The sequence below is a fragment of the Erythrolamprus reginae genome, chromosome 1 (assembly GCF_031021105.1).
Source record: "Erythrolamprus reginae isolate rEryReg1 chromosome 1, rEryReg1.hap1, whole genome shotgun sequence".
Lineage (NCBI taxonomy): Eukaryota > Metazoa > Chordata > Lepidosauria > Squamata > Dipsadidae > Erythrolamprus > Erythrolamprus reginae.
In genome coordinates, this window is record NC_091950.1 from 221097628 (window position 1) to 221119946 (window position 22319).

The window sequence follows — 22319 nt, forward strand, 5'->3', positions numbered from 1 at the left end:
ATCAAAAACATAAAAAAGCACAACAAAGAATATTCTTTCTGCACCAGCTCATGAAACTCAAACTGCCCAAGGAGCTGCTGATACAGTTCTACAGAGGAATCGTTGAGTCTGTCATCTGCACCTCTATAACTGTCTGGTTTGGTGCTGCAACCCAACAGGACCGACACAGACCTCAGAGGATAATCAGAACTGCAGAAAAAACAATGGCTGCCAACCTGCCTTCCATTGAGGACCTGTATATTGCACGAGTCAAAAAGAGGGTGGGGAAAATATTTACTGACCCCTCACATCCTGGACACAAACTGTTTCAACTCTTACTCTCAAAACATCACTGCAGAGCACTGCACACCAAGTCAACTAGACACAAGAACAGTTTTTTCCCGAATGCCATCACTCTACTAAACAAATAATTCCCTCAACACTGTCAGACTTTTTACTAAATCTGCACTACTATTCTACTAGTTTTTCTCACCATTCCTATAATCCTTTTCCTCCCACCTAGGACTGTATGACTGTAAATTGTTGCTTGTATCCTAAGATTTTTATTAATATTGATTGTTTCCTCATTTCTTATTTGACCCCTATAACAATCATTAAGTGTTGTACCACATGATTCTTGACAAATGTATCTTATTATTTTATGTACATTGAGAGCATATGCACCAAGACAAATTCCTTGTGTGTCCCATCACACTTGGCCAATAAAATTCTATTCTATTCTAAAAACTGCAAGTAGCAGATTTCAGCAAAATTATTTCTTGTGAAATAATTGAATGTATCAACCAACCAACTCCAAGCAGTGTATAGTGCATTAAAACAATAAACAATAAAACAAGTAATATACAATATAATACTACATTGGGAATATGTATACAATATGCCATTGTTGGCAAATCCTTTTGGCACTGAGTGCCAAAAAGGGAGCATATGTGAGGACAGGAGGCACCGAATGCTGAAATGGGAGTACTTTGCATTTGTCTGGCCTGCAACCAGGAATAGCAGTCCAGTTTCTGGCATGCGCATGTGTGCCGTCTGGCAAGTCTCTCAGTTACCGCCATGCATGTGTACATGCCCATCAGCTGGCTGATGTGCATGCTCATGCTGGAAAACAGAAGACCAGCTCTTCCAGTTTCTGGCAGTACCACATACACAAAGGCCAGCTGATCATTGATGCGCATGAATGTCAGAAACCTGGAAGAAGAAAGGGTGATACCGTGCATGCCAGGTGACATGGCTCAGTGTGCCACTTCAGGCATGTGTGCCATAGGCAATATGCAATATAGTACTACATATTTCTTTTAAAGGACCTCTAGCTGTCTAAAACACAAAAACAGTTTAAAATTATAATTTTGTCTGTCTGGCTAATTTTTATATTCATTTTTATACAGCAATGTTTAATAAAGTGATACGTCTTCTGACTTTCAACTGAAGCAATCCCAAATAAGGAATAACAACTTTCCATATTTTAAATATAGCCCAACACTGTAAATTTCTGAACATCTAATCTGCTATTAGAGATGACAAGCATACATTATTATTGGATTACCCGTGTGATAAAGGAGGAAGGCAGTACTATAAGTGGCATCCGTTAAGGTTTATTTATTTATAATAAAAATTGTTTAGGGCTTTTGCTTAACTTTGCTTTTCTTACCCTTAGATCTAAAGCACATTAGAGTGAAACACATCTTTTATATGTAGTATTTTATATTTAGTATTGCTAAATTGCTAAATTCTGATGTAAGAAACATCAGCTAAATTGAAAAAGTATGCCCATAATTTTTTACAAAAATGGTTTACATAAAATAAAATAATACAGAATTGTTTCATTGATGACAAAATTGCAAGAGATGTTGGAGTAAGAACTGAATTGCAATTCTCAGAAAGACACCTTAAAATCGAAATCCTTACAAGGAGACATTTGTGCTTCTCTATATCACTGATTCAAAGTGAAAATTTAAAAAGAAGGAAACTATTTTCCATGTTATGAAAATTATGACAATGTCTTTATCAAAATGTTTTGAATTTCCAATCTGGTACTGCCAAATATTTTTTTAGGTGTGATTTTGAACATAATGAAAGTTGTCCACAGAATACAGAAAAGACTTTGAAATCTTCTGCAAAGAGGAAAAGAAAATCTATTTTTTTTAATCAGAAATACTTTTTCTCGAACTAAGCTAAAACCATAAAACCAAACTGCATGACGCTAAACTCCCCATCACAGGGCATAATCATCATATTCTTCTTGTGGACTAAAAGCAGCTGCTCGTAATATTTCCAAGGAATTTACTAAAATTAGGGTGCCAGTCAGATGTTTCCAACGTTTTGTAATAGGATTCTTCATCTTATCAAGTCCAATGTGCAGCTCTTGGGTAACATCGCGGTAACTGTCTCCCATCTGATTACTCCATGTTAGCATAAAATCATAGGCTGGTTTCCACATTGCCTGTTAGATAGAAACCAATGTTAACCAGGACTGTCTATCACTAATTCTTACACAGTGGTAAAAAAATCAGAAAGATTCTGGTAGCAATTTTTTCAGTTAACAAATGTTATTTAAAAGGTGCTTCCAGAGTTGTTCGTTTTGACACCATTTACTAACACAGCTCTCTTTAATAACAATTTTATATGAAGATGTATCCAATATTTATCTATTTTTATTGTGGAATATGAAAGTCTTAAGTGGCATAGCTTAGTCTCAGGCTTCCTTCAGTGAAAATTGGAAGAAAAATATTCTAGAAATAATGTAATTTTTAATATCACTATAATGAGTTAGCTATTAGCTGTGTGCTGTTATTTATTTATTTATTTATTTATTAGATTTGTATGCCGCCCCTCTCTGTAGACTCGGGGCGGCTCACAGCAATAATAAAAACAATGTACAATAACAAATCTAATATTTAAAAATATCTAAAAACCCCTTATTTAAAAACAACACACACACACACACACAAACATACCATACATAAATTATATAGGCTTGGGGGAGATATCTCAATTCCCCCATGCCTGGTGGCAGAGGTGGGTTTTAAGGAGTTTACGAAAGGCAAGGAGGGTGGGGGCAATTCTAATCTCCGGGGGGAGCTGGTTCCAGAGGGTCAGGGCCGCCACAGAGAAGGCCCTTCCCCTGGGTCCCACCAGATGACATTGTTTAGTTGACGGGACCCGGAGAAGACCAACTCTGTGGGACCTAACTGGTCGCTGGGATTCGTGCGGCAGAAGGCAGTCCTTGAGATATTCTGGTCCAATGCCATGAAGGGCTTTATAGATTATAACCAACACTTTGAATTGTGACTGGAAACTGAGCGGCTACCAATGCAGACTGCGGAGTGTTGGTGTAACATGGGCATACCTAGAGAAGTCCATGATTACTCTCGTTGCATTCTGCACAATCTGAAGTTTCCGAACACTCTTCAAAGGTAGCCCCATGTAGAGAGCGTAACAACCTCGAGGTTATGAGGGCATGAGTGACTGTGAGCAGTAACTCCCGGTCCAGGTAGGGCTGTGACTGGTGCACCAGGCAAACCTGGGCAAACGCCCTCCTCGCCACAGCTGAAAGATGGTTCTCTAATGTAAGCTGTGGATCGAGGAGGACGCCCAAGTTGCAGACCCTCTCTGAGGGGGTCAGTAATTCCCTCCCCCAAGGGTAATGGACAGATGGAATTGTCCTTGGGAGGCAAAACCCACAGCCACTCCATCTTATCAGGGTTGAGTTTGAGTGTTGACACCCATCCAGTCCCTAACAGCCTCCAGGTACCGGCACATAACTTCCACTGCTTCGTTGACTGGACATGGGGTGCAGATGTACAACTGGGTATCATCAGCATACTGATGATACCTCACTCCATGCCCCCGGATGATCTCGCCCAGTGGTTTCATGTAGATATTAAATAGCAGGGGGGAGAAGACCGACCCCTGAGGCACCCCACAAGGGAGAAGCCTAGAAGTCGACTTCTGACCCCCCACTAACACCGACTGTGACTGACCGGAGAGGTAGGAGGAGAACCACTGAAGGACAGTGCCTCCCACTCCCAACTCCTGCAGCTGGCGCAGAAGGATACCATGGTTGATGGTATCGAAAGCTGCTGAAAGGTCAAGAAGCACCAGGACAGACGATAAACCCCTGCCCCAGACCTGCCAGAGATCATCCATCAACATGACCGAAGCATTTTCCGTGCTGTACCCGGGCCTGAATCCTGACTGCTGAGGGCCTAGATAATCGGCTTCTGCTAAGGACCGCTGGAGCTGGAGCGCCACCACTTTCTCAACAACCTTCCCCATAAAGGGAAGGTTGGAGTCTGGACGATAGTTGTTGAGAATGGCTGGGTTCAGGGAAGGCTTCTTGAGGAGGGGCGCACACGTGCCTCCTTGTAGGGAGCCGGAAATGACCCACTTCCAAAAGAAGCGTTGATAATCTCCTGGACCCAGCTCCGTGTCACCTCCCTGCTGGCTGAAAGCAGCCATGAGGGACACGGATCCAGTAAACAGGTGGCGGTACTCACAGCTCCAAAGGCCTTGTCCACTTCATTAGGTGTCACCAGATCAAACTCTTCCCAGACAGATGGACAAGGATGGGCCCCAGTCACCTCGACTGACTTGTTGTCAGTCAACTCTGTTATCCAATCGGAGGCGAGGTCCGCTCAGATCTGAGAGAATTTACCAGCGAAAAATGTGTTAAAATCCTTGGCACTACTCTGCAAGGGCTCCCCAACTCCCCCCTAGTTAAGAAGGGAGCGGGTCAACCTAAATAGAGCACCCGGGTGAGATTCCGCTGATGCAATCAAGGCAGCATGATACGTGCATCGTGCCACCTTGAGCGCCAGTTTGTAAGTTTTAATATGAGCTCTTAGAAGTGTTCGATCAGATTCTAGGGTTTCAACTCCCGGAGCTCCTCATTGAACCATGGAGCTCTACGGGGTCTAGTGCTGCAGAGAGGTCGCAATGGCGCAATCCGGTCAAGAGCCTCCGCTGCAACCTTGTTCCAGGCTTAAGCAAGAGACTCTGTCGAACTGTGGACGAGTGCATCTGGAATAACCCCAAGTGCCCTCTGAAAACCCTCTGGGTCCATCAGGCATCTGGGGCGGAACCACCTAGTTGGTTTTGGTTCCGCCTCTAGGTGGGGATGGATTGTAGCCAGGAAGTCAAGCTGCAAATGGTCTGACCATGACAAAGGCAACCCTTCTAAGCCCCTTAGTCTCAAACAATTGCTCAATTGCTCAGAGAGGAATACCATGTCGGGTGTGTGCCCCCCCTTGTGAGTCAGACCCTGTACTACTTGAGTCAGGTTCATGGCTGTCATGGTGGCCATGAACTCCTGTGCTAGCCCAGAGGTTTCACCGAGGGACAGTAGGTTAAAGTCCCCCAAGACAATAAATCTGGGGAACCCCACCACCAGCCCGGCTACCTCCTCGAGCAGCACAGGCAGGGCTATTGACACGCAGCTGGGAGGCAGATACAAACCCACCTGAACCCCTAAGTCCAACTTCACCAGGAGGGACTCACAACTCTGGAGCAATGAGTCTACGCAGGCAAAGGCTCTCCCTGGCTATAATATCCACTCCTCCCCCCCTTTCCCTGGGGATGTTGTGAGCTTAATCTTTACTCCTTACACTTAATATCTATATCAGGAGTGTCAAACTCATGTCATCACATATCCAACAACTTAAACAGGAGTCCGGGAGTGATTGTGACACTGACAGTTGCATCCCTAATCCTTTCCCTCTAGGACATGGGTCTGCAATCTTAAACACTCAAAGAGCCATTTGGACCCATTTCCCACAGAAAACACCGGCAGCCTCAAAACATGGGCACGGTCAACTCAATGTCACTCTCCCCCCAGTCACATAACCCCCCCCCCCCCAGGTAGGCCTACCTAGGTTTCATGGTTCTTGGTATTTTTGGTAGGAAATGGGTCTCTCCATCACTCTCCCTCCCTCCCATTTGTTTTTCTTTTCACTCTGCCTCTTTCTTTTATTCCTTTCTTTTTTCTTTCTTCCTGTTTCTTCCTCTTCCTTTCTCCTTCTCTCTCTCATTTCCCTCTCTCATTCAGTTCTCTCTCATTTCTCTCTCTGTCTTCTCATTTGCTTCTCTTTCCTCTCTCATTCTCTCCCTCTATCATTTTCTCAATTCTCTCTCTCTTTCGCCCTCTTATCTCTCTCTTGCATGTACCCTCTCATGCACAAATAGGATACCCTCCTGGGCTGGGATCACGGTAGCGACACTGCCGATTCTTCTTGTTGCCGCCACACATGCTCAGGTGGGTAGCCGGCCACACTGCGGAGAGTCGGAGCTCCTTCTTGCCTGCATCCAGTGATAGTGGATGTTGCTCCTCCCCATTCACCTCCTTCCGGAGCTGACATGAAGGGGACTGTGGCTGATTCTGAGCTGCCTGCAAAGGATGTGGGATTGCATAAAGCAAACTGTTGTAGGCGGGCAGGGTGGAGAAAATGCTAGGGGTGCTTCAACTCTGCAGAAAGGCTCATAACTTCTTGTGGTGGAGAGCAGTTTGAGTGACCAGATTGGCAGAGAGCCACAAGAGAGGAGTCAAAGAGCTGCATGAGGCTTTGGAGCCACGGGCTGCCAACAACTGCTCTAGGAGCTATATCAGCTCCCAATCAGCATCCCAGTCCACTGCAATGTGCTGGTTATCATATTTTAATGCCCTATGTGATCTGGCTATCTTCAATATTTTCTGCTCTAAAATGCATCTGCCTCTACTACATGATTAAGTGAGTGAAGACTTGAAGATTTTGTCACAATAGAGTGCCACCTGCAATAGTCTGGCCACCTCCTTTATCTCCTGTGGAATAGCTGGTTTTCAACTATACAGACATGCACCTCCCCAATGCAGGGATGCAAAAAACAGCTCTGGGAAAGAGCATTTGGGAGATATTAAATTTGGACCTACTCCTATATGTTTGTTTCTGTTATATGTGGAGCCACAGGAAAGAAGCATGTAAAAAATAAAGCCTTCCTAGTCTTGTAAACAGAAAGGTTTTTCAGGTCGCTGTTGTTCTTTCAGTACTATGTGTTGTAATCAGAATCAAATGATGAATTATTCCTGCTAAACATGATTGTGTTAAATTGATCCATTCTGTGTGCATGACACGTCCGTATTTTTCAGTGTATAAGATGAACCAGTGTATTAGACGCACCTAGATTTTAGAGGAGGAAAACAAGGAAAAAAGTATTCTGAACCAAATGGTGTAGTACAGTGGTACCTCATGATACGAACCCCTCGCCATATGAACAACCCGAGATACGAACCCGGGGTTCGGAAATTTTTTGCCTCTTCTTACGAACTTTTTCTGTCTTATGAACCCACTGCCGAGAATGCCAAACCCAAACTTCCGGGTTCGGCATTCGGGAGGTCGCCGAGAAGCCCCCCGGCTGTTTCAAAAGGTGACAGCTGGGCGGTGGGGCTTCTCGGCGGCCACCCGAACCCGAACTTTTGCCGAACCTCCGGGAGAACGCTGAGAAGCGCCCGGCTGTTTCAAAAGGTGATAGCCGGGCGGTGGCGTTTTTTGCGGGGGGGGGGGGGGGTTCGTTGCACGCATTAATTCATTTTACATTGTTTCCTATGGGAAACAATGTTTCATCTTACAAACTTTTCACCTTACGAACCTCCCTCGGGAACCAATTAGGTTTGTAAGACGAGGTATTACTGTATTATATTGTTTAATAAAATACCAGTATAGCAGAATACTTTTTACAACCATATATACTTTTAAAAACCATGTACACTTTTTACAAACTTCAAACTTGACAGCTTCAAGACTTGTGGACTTCAACTCCCAGAATTTCTCTACCAGTCATGCTAGCTCAGAAATGGGAATTGAAGTCCACAAACCTTAAACTTGCCAGGGTTGAAGACCCTTGCACTCCTAACCCCTAAGGGGTCTTCAAACATGACATCTTTAAGACAAATCTTAAAGACAGACCAATGGGGTTCACAAGCAAGGGACATTAATTCCCACATTCTTCCTAGGGCTGCCTTTTTGATTGCTTAAGAATGAGTTATTATGATTCTGGAACTGAAAAGGCTGTTTGCCTACACAATGGAAATATTGAAAAACAAATTAACTGACTGCAAGAAGTCTCCAAGGCGGGGGGGAGTACTGTAGTTAACACATCAACTCCTCACTCTCTCTCACACACACAAATCCCACCTGCTCTGCCTGCAAGAGCTCAGCGCCCTAAAACTACCAAGCACTTTCAATATTATGATATTGAAGAATTCATGTTTCAGGTTCTATAAGCAGAGTCAGTTCAAGTTGAAATAGATTTACCAAAAGATGAACAAAACTAACAGTGGAAGTATTTAGACTGTTTATTTTATTTTATTTATTTATTTTTTCCAATACACAATAAGGTTTTTAGTGGGTATATATCTATATATACATAATAAAATACATGATGAAGGTTATAGAGGAGATACTCATAGTAAAACATATCTAAGAAATAATAGAAAAGAAGATAAAGTAATAGAACATATCAATGAAAGAATAGAAGAAGAAATATAGGAATAGAAGAAAGGTATATGAGATATAGGAGAGCAATAGGACAGGGGACGGAAGGCACTCTAGTGCACTTGTACTAGCCCCTTACTGACCTCTTAGGAATCTGGATAGGTCAACCGTAGATAATCTAAGGGTAAAGTGTTGGGGGTTTGGGGATGACACTATGGAGTCTGGTAATGAGTTCCACGCTTCGACAACTCGGTTACTGAAGTCATATTTTTTACAGTCAAGTTTGGAGCGGTTAATATTAAGTTTAAATCTGTTGTGTGCTCTTGTGTTCTTGTGGTTGAAGCTGAAGTAGTCGCTGACAGGCAGAACGTTGCAGCATATGATGGGCAATACTTAGATCTTGTTTAAGGCGTCTTAGTTCTAAACTTTCTAGGCCCAGGATTGAAAGTCTAGTCTCATAGGGTATTCTGTTTCGAGTGGAGGAGTGAAGGGCTCTTCTGGTGAAGTATCTTTGGACATTTTCAAGGGTGTTAATGTCTGAGATACGATATGGGTTCAAAACAGATGAGCTGTATTCGAGGATGGGTCTGGCAAAAATTTTGTAAGCTCTGGTAAGTAGTGTGAGATTGCCAGAGCAGAAGCTACGTAGGATTAGGTTTACAACTCTTGAAGCCTTCTTGGCTATATTGTTGCAGTGGGCTTTGGCACTTAAATCTTTTGTTATTAGTATACCAAGGTCTTTAACCGAGTGGGGATTATCTGTGATAATTTGATTATTCAGTTCGTATTTGGAGTTCAGATTTTTCTTCCCAATGTGTAGGACAGAGCATTTGCTAGTTGAGATTTGGAGTTGCCATGTGTTAGACCACTCAGAAACAGCGTCAAGGTCTTTTTGGAGAGTAGTTGTGTTATCGGTGGTGTTGAAGAGTTTTACATCATCGGCGAAGAGGACACAGTTGCTTGTGATGTAATTGCAAAGGTCATTGATGTAGAGCAGAGGTCCCCAACCTTTTTTGCACCAGGGACCGGCTTTAAGCTAGACCAGTTTTCCATGGCCCGGTGGGGGGGGGGAGCTAGCTGTCAGCGGCGCCGTAAAAGGGGCGATCAAGAGAGGAATGGGTGAATGAATGGACGGAGGGTGGGAAGGAAGGAAGGAAAGAGGGAAGGGACAGGAACAGAAGAAGGGTGCAAAGGAAGCAAGGAAAGGTGTGAAAGGGGAGAGTAAGAGAGGAAGGAGTGAAAGAAGGGAATGAGGGAGGAAAGAAGGGAGGAAGGAAAAGGAAAGCAAGAAATGGAGGGAGGAAAGGAAGGAAGGAAAGAAAGAAAGAAGGGGGGAAGGGACAGGAACAGAGGAAGGAAGCAAGGAAACTTATGAAAGGGGAGAGTAAGGGAAGAAGGTAGGAAGGAGAAAGAAAAGAAGAAATAGAGGAAGGGAAGGTAAAAGAGAGAAAGAAAAAGAGCAAGAAAGAAAGCAAGAAAGAGAAAGAAAGAAAGAAAGAAAGGCAACTTCAAAGAAAGGCTCACTGAGCATCTCTCACTCTCTCTTTCTTTCTATCCCTCTTTCTTTCTTTCTCTTCCTTTCTCTCTCTCCTCTTCCTTTATCTCCTCTCTCTCCCTCTCTCTTTCTCTCCCCCCTCTCTCCCCTTTCCCTCTCTTTCTCTCTCTCCCTCTCTTGCTATCTCTCCCCCCTTTCCCTCTCTCTTTCTCTCTCTCCCTCTCTTGCTATCTCTCCCCCCTCTCCCTCTCTCTTTCTCCCTCTCCCTCTCTTTCTCTCTCTCTCCCCCTCTTTCTCTCTCTTCTTCTCACTTTCTCTCTCTTGTTTTCTTTCTGTCTCTTTTGCTTTCTCTCTCTCTCACTCTTTCTTGTTTTCTTTCTCACGCTCTTTCTCTCTCTTGTTCTCTCTCTTGCTATCTCTTTCTCCCCCCCTTTCTCTCACTCTCTCTTTCTCACTTTCTCTCTATCTTGCTGTCTGTTGCTCTCACTCACTCTCGTTCTCCGTCCTTCTCAGCGGTGACGCGCGCACGCCCTGCCCGCCTCACCTTTGCGAGAGCACTTTCGCCCCGGGCTCTCAGCAAGGGGGTTTGCAGGAGAGGTGGGGCCGGCGAAGGTGATATTCAATGTCGGGGGCGCACAGGCGGTTGCACGCGCTCCCTATCTCCCTGCTAGCCCACTCGGAATATTCAAAACAAGAAAAGCCTTCGCCGGCAAAGGTTTTTCTTATTTTGAATACTCCGAGTGGGCTAGCAGGGAGATAGGGAGCGCGTGCAACCGCCCGTGCGCCCCCGACATTGAAGACCTCCGCTGAGAAAAGCCTTTGCCGGAATTTCCTCTCGGCGTCAAGGAGGCGCAGCGGTGGGCGGAGAGAGGGAAGGGGGGGCAGCGACATCTCTCCTGGCCTTGGCGGGCCGCCCGACCCTCCCCACCTCCTGCAAACGCGGCGGGCGGCGGGGGAGAGCGAGGAGCCGATTCCGGCGGGCGCGGGGCTTGGCTGGCTGGCGGGGGGAGCGCCGCTGGTGGTGCGGAAAGGCCGAGGGGGCCCTGGCGCCGCGGACCGGCTGAAAACCCCCAACGGCCCGGTGCCGGTCCGCGGACCGGCGGTTGGGGACCTCTGATGTAGAGAATGAAGAGCGTTGGTCCCAGTACACTATCTTGGGGAACACCGCTTTTTAAAAAAATAATAATATTTTATTGGTTTTTTCAAAGTAACAGACACAACAAACAAAACATATAACAATTAATGGAGCTACAGTTGCTACACTCAAAGTAGAAGTCTTCATATAAAAGTAAAAAATTTATCTGTAAAATACATATTGTTATATAGAGTAAAAATTTCAATCTTAATATAAATCTAAATCTGTATCAAAATTTATAAAGATATATGTGAAAAAGAAGTTTTTATGAAAAAACAAAGAGAAAAAAGGGAAGAAAAAAGAGATGAAAGAAATTTATATTTATACTAATAATTACCATCTTATGCAATTCTAATATTAAATTCAAATATGCTAGATAATAAGACAACACACTTATCTCTTGTTCCTTGTTTCCCACCAAATATATACTTTCTGCCAGATATCATAAAATTCTGATTCTTCTTGATTATTTAACCGTCTCGTCATCATATCTAATTCGACACAGTCTAAAATCTTCTTAAGAATATCTGTTTCCTTTGGAATCTCAATATCTTTCCATTTTTGTGCAAAAACTAACCTTGCTGCTACTAATATATGAACTATTAGATAATATATATATTTTTTGTATTTATGATTTGATATGCCCAATAAAAAAAATTCTGGTGCTTTCTTAATATCTAATTGAGTTATTTCTTTCAACCATTTTTCTATTATGTTCCAGTACTCTTTAGCTTTTGGGCACGTCCACCAACAGTGATAATAGCTACCTATTTCTATTTTACATTTCCAACAATTAGGGGAATTAGTTTGGTACATTTTTGAAATTCTACTTGGAGGTAAGTGCCATCTATAAAACATCTTGATCTGGTTTTCTTTATAGGCAGTTGACTTTGTTATTTTCCAGTTGTACGTCCAGACCTTTTCCCAGGTATTCAGATCTATCTCTCTATTTAAGTTTCTACACCAACTAATCATGTTGTCCTTTAATATCCATTCTATATTTTTATTATTAATTAGAAATTTATATGTTTTCCCTATCAATTTTCTTTGATCTGTGGTTAGCAATTTACCTAATATATTATTATCCTTCCTAAGTATATATGTTGTTTTGTCTTTATGAAATCTCGACTTGATCTGTGTATATTGCCACCAGTCTATTGCCAGAGCCGATTCCAACAGTTCCTGCTTTGTTTTCAAATCCCACTGATTATCTACTAAATCTTTATATTTCCAGATCTTATCCTCTTGTAATAAATTTGGTAAAGTTATGGCTTCAATGGGAGATATCCATTCCGGCATAACTAAAAAGTGATCTTTTTTAACCTCATTCCAAACATCTATAAGTGCTTTCCTAATTATATGTCTTTTAAAATAGGAATGTATTTTATACTTTTCATACCATATAAAGGCGTGCCATCCTAGCATTAAATCATGTCCTCCTAAATTTAATAATCTTCTATTTTGTAAAGTAAGCCATTCTTTGGTCCATGTCAAAGCTGCGGCTTGATAGTACAACTTCCAATTTGGACAGGCAAGGCCTCCTCGCTCTTTTATGTCTTCTAAAGCACACTGTCTTATTCTAGGTTTTTTGTCTTGCCATATAAATCTTTTTGTTATTCTATTTAATTCTATTAAAAAATCTTTCCCTGGATTAATTGGAATTACTTGGAATAAAAATAATACTTTGGGTAGAATATTCATTTTAATTCTGGAAATCCTACCTAGTAGAGACAATTGCAAATTACTCCAGGTCTTTAAATCATTTTTAATTTGTTTTAAAAGTTTGGTATAATTATCTTCTTTTAATGTCATAGATTTTGCTGTTATCCAAATACCTAAATATTTAACTTTTTTTGTTGTTTTCATATTTGATTTTGTTTCTAGTTGTTGAATCTATTGAACTTAAGAAATTAAAGATTTCATCTTCATTTTTATCTTTTTTTGGATGTAGATTTTTATAAAATTCTAAGGCAATTGCTTTCTTTTCCTCAATTCTATGTTTAAGTATGCCTTTGCTATCTTCTAGGGTTTTTTTTTATTATTTTTGCTTCTTTTTGGTTCCTTAGTTTAAATGCCAACCAGCGTCCTGGTTTGTTAGCATGCTCGAAATATTCTTGTTTAGCCTGTTTAATTTTTTCAGCTACCTGTTCTTGTTCTATTAAATTTATTTTGTGTTTGAGTAGCTCTCTTTTCTTTTTTTTTCTCATCTTCACCTTGATTATTTTGTGATATTATTTCTAAGTCTTTTAATTCTGTCCTCAATTTTTGAAGTTGACATTTCTTTTCTTTATTTTTTTTTTGCTGTATAAGATATTGTTAATCCACGTATATAAGCTTTTACTGGATCCCATAAATTTTGTGCTGTAGTATCTGTATTATTATTTAAATTAAAAAAAAATTCCAATTCTTTTTCTATCCAATTTTATATTGAGTCTCGTAAAATATTTCTGTTCATTCTCCAATATCTTGGTTTTTTGTTTCCCTTCCAAGTAATTGTGATCCGCCCAATCATTTAATTCAATTTCAACATTTGAAACATACTCAGAAATCTGAGTTGAAATCCATGCAATATCTATTCTAGTCCATATTTTGTGCGGATTCGAAAAAAAAGTATATTGTTTATCTGTGGGGTGGCGCTCTCGCCATAAATCCTGTAATATTAATTCTGAGGTAAGTTTCCAAAAAGTTACAGGCAGGATCGTTTTCTTTTTTTTATTTTTCTTATTACCTGAATAGTCCATTTTGCTATCGGCTATTGCATTAAAGTCTCTAATTATGATCATATTATCAATAGATAATTGTGTTATTTTCTCATGTAGTTCTTTGTGGAATAATTTTTGATTTTCATTTGGAGCATAAATCGATATAATGACGAGAGGTCCTGTTTCTAGATTTATTTGTAAAATTAAAATTCTACCATCATTATCACTGTACAGTGATCCCTCGATTTTCGCGATCTCGATCTTCGCGAAACGCTATATCGCGATTTTTCCCACCCGATGACGTCACTCTCTTCCTTCCTTTCTCATCTTTCTTTCTCTCTCTCTTTCTCTATGTTGCTTCTTCCTCTCTCACACTCTCTTCCTCCCTCTCTCATCTCTTTCTTTCCTTCTCTTTCTTTCTCTATCTCTCCCCCTCTTGCTCTCGACCCCCGTGAGGCGGTGGGGAGAGGTGGTGGGGAGAAGCTCTCTCTCCCTCCTCCCCCCCCCGGAAAAAAGAAAGCAGCCCCAGCCAAAGACACCCAGCGAGAAAGAGGCCTCTGCGCCGGACTTGTTGCTTCTGCCTGCCAAGAGAGCCGGGCGTGGGCAAGCAGCCGAGAAAAGTCGGAGCCGGTCCGGTGCAGCAGGAAAGGGACGGAGAAGGCTCACTGGCAGCCCTTGCCCATCGCCATGCCTTCGCTTCCCCCCCTCCCCCGCTGGATCCGGCAGCGTGCTGAGGGGAATTGCTGCGGACTGGAAAAACTGCCACCCTTCGCCGGGAGAGCCGTTCGTGGCTCTCTCGGGAAAGGACTGAAGGGGGGGTCCGTGCGCGGCCGGCTGGGTGGCAATGCCAAGGTGGCCCGGGGTTTTTGGGGGCTGTTTTTTTCCCCTTTCGGCGGCTTTGGGAAGAACCTTGCCGGGTGATGCGGCACTGAAGGCAACGCCGCTCTGAGGAAACAGGGCTCTCTCGCGTGGCTCTCCGGTGTGTGTGCGCGCACGCAGTTCTCCCGCTCCTGTGTATCGCCGGCTCTGCGCGCTTTCAGCGGGGGCTGCCCTGCGCTTCTTTTGGCTGCCCGAACGTCAGGAGTTCCCTCCGGCTCAGCGGGGGGTTTTTTTGTTTTGAAGGGGGGAGAGGCCGTGGGGTGGATGGGCAGTCAAAAAGGGCGGGTGAAGGAGGGTGCAGCGGCGAGGCGAAGGCAAGGGGCGCACGGCCGACCGGCTCCAAGGCGAGCGGCCGGAGTTGCGCCCTCCTTCGCCCGCCTCCTTTCCGGCAGCTCCCCGTGCGCCCCTCGCCTTCGCTCGCTGCGGCGCCACCGCCTCTTCCCCTGCCGAGGCTCGGCTGCAAGCGGCCAGCGAGGCCGACCGGCTCCGAGGCGAGCAGCCAGAGCTGCGCCCTCCGTCGCCCGCCTCCTTTCCGGCAGCTCCCCGCGCGCCCCTCGCCTTCGCCTCGCCGCGGCGCCACCACCTCTTCCCCTGCCGAGGCTCGGCTGCAAGCGGCCAGCAAGACCGACCGGCTCCGAGGCGAGCAGCTGGAGCTGCGCCCTCCTTCACCCGCCAGGCGAGGCGAAGGCGAGGGGCGCGCGGCTGCAGCGAGGAGCCGAAGATCCGGGTTTCCCTTTTCCGTGGGCGGCGGGGAAGACCCAGGGAAGGTTCCTTCGGCCGCCTAGCAGCGAGGAGCCAAAGATCGCTGCCCACGGAAAGGGGAAACCCGGATCTTCAGCTCCTTGCTGCTGCCGCGCTGCCAAGCAGATCAGCTGCTGGGCGGCCGAAGGAACCTTCCCTGGGTCTTCCCCCGCTGCCCACGCAAACTCCACCATCTGCGCATGCGCGGCCATGGGAAAAAAGGGCGCGCATGCGCAGATGGTGTTTTTACTTCCGGAACCCTACATTGCGAAAAATAGATTATCGCGAGGGGTCTGGGAACGGAACCCTCGCGATAATAGAGGGATCACTGTAAAGTTGTTTAACCTCAATCGTTTCATCAATATAGACCGCTATACCTCTCCTTTTTTCCGCAGCTAAACAAATTACCTAATTTGGAATTACATAATAAATCTCTACTCGTATTTTTAATATGAACTTCTTGTAAGATCATAATTTGAGCTCTTAATTTTTTGAGTTTTGAAAATATTTGTTTTCTTTTTCTTGGGTGATTCAATCCATTTACGTTTAAGTCTGAGTACATTTCTATTAATAGTACTTTTTAGCTTCTCTAGGTTCTCGAAGTCTAGTACTTAGTACCAATTCTTGTTGTGGTTGAGATCGCTTGTTCTTAGGGTCTTGAGTTACTTCCTCCCCCCTTGAGGTCGCTCCCCTTTCCTCGCCTCCTGCTCCAATTTCTTTATATGATATGTCGTGCCTAAACAGACCGGATTGTTCGTAAAAGGCTCTTGCTTCGTCAACTGTTTCTAGTTTTATTCTGGATCTTTGCCAGAAGAAAGAAATTCCTTCTGGAATCAACCATCTGAAAATTATTTTTTCTTTAATTAAAATTCTCGTTAAGAAGTAGTATTCCCTCCTGCTTTCACAAACTCTTCTTGGTACCTGTTTTAGTATTAAAATGTCTTTACCTCCATATTTTAAACTTTCGTCTCTCGACCAATTCAGAATGTCATCTCTTACGGTTTTCCTGATAAATTTAACGTGTACTTCCCTTGGTAGATTGTGTTTTCTCGCATAGCTAGTTGAAACTCTGTAAATTTCATCAATCTCTTTGATTACATCCTGAGGATCCATCTGTAGAATTTCGCCCACTATTTCCGCCATTTTCGAGCTTAAGTTTTCATCTTTTTCTTCATGCACATTTTGGAACCTGAGCCCGTGTGAGGCTCGTTGTACTTCAAGATTGGTGATGGCTTCGTTGAAACCTCTGTTAGCCACTATACTGTGATCCTTGAATGCGTCCATTCTCTTTTCGGCTTTCTCTATTTTGTCATCCACCTTCTTCCTCCATTGTTCATTTTCTTTTAAAGTTTGCTGCATCGCTTCAATTTTTCCGTCCATTGCTTGAACACTTCCTTTCACATTTTCCATCTCAGACTTCAAGTTGCTCATTTCTGCTTTTATACCTTCATAGTGTTTCTGGGCCTCTTCCCGTGCATCATCTCTATTAGCTTGCATAGAAACTTGAAGCAAGGCCAGTGTATCTTGAATAGTCTGCAAAGTTGGTTGTGCTGGAGTTTTTTCTTTTTCTTTCTCCTTGGTCAGCATACTTGTTATTGTTCTTTGTGGCAAAGAAAATGGCGATGGAGAAGGGGAGCTTTGTGGTGTAGCAGTTGGGGTTGTAGTTTGCTTCTTTGAAGTTTTTATGATGGTCGAGGTGGTGGACATCTTTGACACTTTTCTGGGTCTTCTAAAGTCTGTAAGTTTTAATCTTTTCCAAAATGGCATCAATTTAATAGTCGTTCAGTCTTTAGTATTACTATTATAGAATTAATATTAGTGTTAAAATTCAGTAAAAGCAACAAAGCAGAAGAATTAAAGAAGGAGGTATAAGGAAGAATATATCAACAATATATCAATATATCTAATAATGTTCAAAATACCTTCAATATTATGTAAAATCAATTTCAATTAAAAAGAAAAAAATGTGTAGTTATAATATCAAATAGTTTCAGATAGCTAAATCTCTAATAAACACTTACTTGAAATCTATTTAAAATAAGAATACTTAAAAGAATGAATCCAGAAAAAAAGAAAAAAAGGAAAGAAAAGAACAATGCAAATCTACTTTAAAAAACAGTTGATAAAACAATTACGGTTCTATATATATATATTATATCAATCTAAACACTCTTAGGACCTAAAAGGAAAAAGGAAAAAGGAAAGACACAGAAGATAAAGAAGCACACACATAATATCAAAAAAAAAATATGAGGAGGGGATAGAGAGGTACAGGGGGCAACCAGACAAGGGAGGGAGGAAGAAGGAAGTTTAGCAATTCATTTATATACTTGGAAGAGGAGGGGAAAAAGTCCAAAATGTATTTAAGTTCTTTAGTTGCTCTTCTTATGGTAGGAATGGGTCAGTTAAGTCAGTTCTCAAAGTTCCAATATTGTTTAATTCATTAGATATTTGTAAGTCCAGTTCCAAAAATATCAAAAAATGCCAAAAATAATGAAAGGAAAAAGGAATAGAAAAAGAAAAAGGCAGGCAGATTTTAATTCCAAATAGTCCAAATAATCCAAATAGTAATCCAAAAAGGTCCAAATAGTAATCCAATTAGTCCCAGTAGTCCAAGTAAATAATCCAAAGGCACTTTAATTTCCAGTTAAAAAAAAAGAATATCTTCATTAGCAATGCTTCTCAGAAACCAACCCACAAAAGAAAGTCAAGAATATTACACTATAGTCCAAACAGAATATAGTATTCAAAAAAAAAAAAGAAAGGGGGGGAAAAAGAAGAATCAATTTAACACGTTCAAAATTAATCCGTCAGCTTCTTTATTCTTGAGAATATTAATCCTCCATCTTGGATATTAGATCTTATTTCTTTCTAGGTGGCAATCAAACACTATAAACATCTCATACACAGTCCACTTCAAGGCAAAGGCAGAGTAAAAAAGAGTATTATATATAAGTTAAACAATTCTTATTCCCTCGGTTTCGATGGTAAGAAAAAAAAACCTTCCAGGAATAACGTTTAAAAAAGAGTTTTAACTTAGTAGATTCTTCTTTTTGCCACTTTAGATTACGTAAGCTACGGCCATTTCCGCTCTCTTGAAGTCCGCTCACGTGGGCAGAAATTTCTCTTTATTTAATCTTCTTCGCCTTATTTCTAGTAGATTCGGGTATTTATTTATTTATTCTTTTGTGGGGAGTAATAGTCACAATACCTTTTATCTTCGCTCTTTTTGACTTCTTTGATCTTTCTTTGTACTTCCTCTTTGTGGAATCACCGCTATGGCTGGGCGCCGAAAGGATCCGGTCCCGGATCTTGCACTTGGTGCTGCAGGGCAACCGTGCACCTGGGGGCGGCGGCGGACACCCCCTCTGACACAGGGAAACCCCCTGTTCTTGATCAGGCTCTCCGTGCCCGATCGCACCGCTGAAGCGCAACCGCCAAAGCAAGAACGACTGATAGAGAAGGTTTAAGGTCACGTAATGCTTTTTCAACTCAGTCTTCAGTGAAGTCTACTTGGGTTAGGTCATTGAGGGAGTTTGAGGTGCGATTGATGAAATTGGGGGATGAGCCATTGCTGTTAACAAAGACAGAGCCAAAGAAAGAGTTGAGGAGGTTGGCTTTGGATGAATCATCATGGTATTCTTTGTTGTTGGGTCCTTTGAGAGGTGGAATAGGTCTAGAGTCTTTGAGTTTACTGTTGACAAAGTTGTAGAAAGCTCTATTAGATTTGGTGCGTAGGAGGTTTTCCTCTTGTTTGCTGTAGTAGTTAAGGCATTCTGTTTTTATTTGATTGCAAATGCTTTTATATCGGCTTTTGAAGTTGGAAACTTGTCCTTTTTTGTTTTTCCTCCAGAGAGATTTTTTTCTTGTTTGTAATTTTCTTATTGAGATGGGGAGGTTATTTTTTTTGTTTATAGTACATGTTAGAGGTACATGAAGTCTGATGATAATTTTCATTTCGAGTAGGAATGTGTTGTAGAGGTCATCAGTAGTGTAGCATTCAGAGAATAGAGTTTTCCAGTTTAATGTTGAGAGGTGGGCTTCAATGAGTTTGTAGTTCGCTTTTTTGAAATTGAATTTTGGTGTTGTATTATTTTTGTGGTTCATAGTGTGGCTTAAGTTGGGACTGAAGTTTATCATGCCGTGGTCGCTGTTGGAAAATGGTTCTGTTGTTTGTAAGCCATATATTGTACTTTTGCTGTTGCAGAAGATGAGATCCAGACAGTTATCAAGTCTGGTATTGTTAGTTACTAGTTGGTCGAGTCCCAGATAGGTGACGGTATTATATATAGTAGAATGGGTGGGTTCCGAGCTGCATTCATTTAAGGACCAGTTGATGTGTGGTAGGTTGAGTTCTCCAAGGAAGATAATGGGGTATGGGCAGTTGGTTGCCCACGTTAGTAATGTGGATAATTTGTTAGCATGTTCAATGTCGTAGTCTGGGGCTCTGTAGCAGAGTAAGAAGCGAATTGTGGTATTTAGGGATAAATCACAGACAATAGTTTCAGGTACCAATAAATCCTGTGCAACTTTGAGGATTTTTAGGTTCAGTGATTTTTTGTAGAATATAGCTACTCCGCCTCCTCTGCGGGATTCACGGTCTGAGCGGAAAACATGGTAGTTTTTTGATGTGATAATGGAGTCTGGGTAGGAAGCATTTAGCCATGTTTCACATATAAAAGTTATATCAAAGTTGGAGGTGTCAAGTAGAAGGAGGAATTCAGATGTCTTGTTGACTAAACTTCTAGCATTTAATAGTTTACATTTGAGATTGGTCTTGTGTTGGGGATTGGTTTTGGGGTGGTTAGAGGAAGTAAGGGGCACGCTTTCCTATTCTTGGTTTGAGGTGGTAGGGTTGTCCATTTGTTGTTGTGGGATGGTGGTCTGGCAGGTGTCAGTTTGATGTTGTGAGATGGTAGGTTGAAAGTTAGACCGGAAGATGTGGGGAGAATTATGGGTTTTGGGTTTGATGCTTTCTGTGCAGTAATCTATGTAAAGGTTTGTTTCACCAAGTTCATAGCATCTCTTGAGTTCTGCCCATAGTTCGCGAGAGCGAATACGTTGGAGGAGAGAAAGATCTGGTCTGGATCTGAGTTTGTTGAAGGACTTGTTATTTCTGGCAATGTGGTTAATGGTCTTGATGAATTGCTGTTTTATTTGTTCAGTTTTGCATACTACTTTGCAGAAGCGGGGAGCTATTGAGCCATCATTATACTTGTGCTCAAGTCCAATTCTGGTAACTTCCAAAATGTCTTTTTGGGCAATTGTTTGTGCATGTGAGTGATGGAGGTGGATGATATTTCTTATTCTTGTTATATCTGATTCATGACTTTCATCAAGACCAAAGAGGATAGCATTCTGGTGTTTTTGTTCACGTTCCATGGCATCCTTGACTAGGGTAGAGATATCAGTGGTAGAATTAGTGGTTTTTTTGAAGTATTGGAAGTGGTTGAGGTTGAGGTTGGGGTGGTGGGGTGGTGAGTGGTATTTTGTCAGGTGGATTCAGTGTTTGGATATTTTTCTCCATGGATGAGAGTTTTGATTCAATACTTTCTTTGAATTCTTGTTGTGTTTTGAGAAGTCTTGGTTCAATACTTTCTATTAATGTTTGTTGGGTTTTGATGGCTTCTTTTAAGGTATTAATCTCATAAGACAAATTGCTAAGTATATTTAGCTTGGGGGTGCAGGATGAGCACATATAAAGAAATGAAGAGTTTGCTTTTAGGAAGGTGTCAATATGTTTAGAAATATTGAAGCAGCTTTTGTGAGCAGACTGATTGCAAGTCTGGCATTTTATGAAACCATCATGATCATTGATAATGTCATTGCATTTAAAGCATTGATAGCTGTGATTATCAATTGTTGCTTGTTGTTCTTTTTGTTCTTGTTGTTGTATATTCTTTTTGATTGGCATTTCTGCTTTGATTTGAGCTGTTCTGTGCCAGCGTCTGTCTATAGGATGTGTGTGTGGGGGGGTGTTAGTGCTTCAGGAAAGTCTTTCGGTTGCCCTGCCTGAGTTTCAGGTTTCCTGCATGCTGGGCCTCTTTATGACTTTATAGTGTGTTGAGGGAGAGGCAATTAGGGTTGTAGAGTTTGTAACTTTAAGAGAGAGGCAAATAGTTGAAACAGGCAAGCACAATGGCTTTCAAATGTACAGTAAACCCCCCTCTTCCTTCACAGCCAGCACCTGGTAGTTTAAGCTTGCCTTATTAGCCCAAATGCTATTTGCGGAGGTGATTTAGAAGATTTTTCAGTCTCCCTTTGAATGAAGCGTTTACAGGTCCTTTTGTTAACAGGACTCCTAGCGTTTGTTCAAACTAAAGGCTACTCTCTTGGTCACTCTCTTGGCTTCAGATGGCTCCAAGCCTTGGTTGATTGCTCGGCTGATGGCAGGGTAAGCTGGATTCTGCAGGGGGTTTGGGCCAATGGCAAGAAGTTTGATGGTGCTAGGGTGCTGGAGGTCCTGGGGTGCGCTGGGCAGATTGAGGCTTTGTGGTGTTCAATGGGCAGTAGGGATCAATCACTTACGGTTTGATGTCTTGCCTTTGTCTTGCCTTGTTTCCTCGTGGATGTCTTGCCTTTGTCTTGCCTTGTTTCCTCGTGGAACTTTCTCTTCTCTTCTCTGCCCAGAAATGCTGATCGAAAATGTTTTAAAAATATTTATATTCAATAAAATTACTTTTAAAAAAGAAAGAAAGAAAAGGAAGGCGAGGAGCTGGCTCTGCTCTGCGGAACATAGTTTGTTGCTGCTGTTGCTGCTTTTGCATCAGAAAAAATACTTCAATAGGTATCAGGATTATTAAAGGATTGGGAATTCCAAAAATATTGGCATGTGAGATGGCAAGGAGGCTAACAGTTTAACAAAACTGTGATCAGGGCTATAAGCCAAGCAATTTTTACTC

The 22319-nt window shown here is 42.3% G+C and overlaps 1 protein-coding gene across 3 annotated transcripts in view; it reads right to left on the bottom strand.

Annotated features, from left to right (window-relative positions):
• Positions 1-1579: 1579 nt before the first annotated feature.
• The window catches only part of SH3BP4 (SH3 domain binding protein 4), a 193480-nt gene continuing 172740 nt past the window's right edge, over positions 1580-22319 (bottom strand). For all 3 annotated transcript variants that reach the window (XM_070732266.1, XM_070732265.1, XM_070732263.1), the window contains one exon: positions 1580-2443. In XM_070732266.1, the coding sequence (XP_070588367.1) occupies positions 2216-2443 (228 nt within the window). In that variant the 3' untranslated portion in view covers positions 1580-2215. The remainder of the gene's footprint in view (positions 2444-22319) is intronic.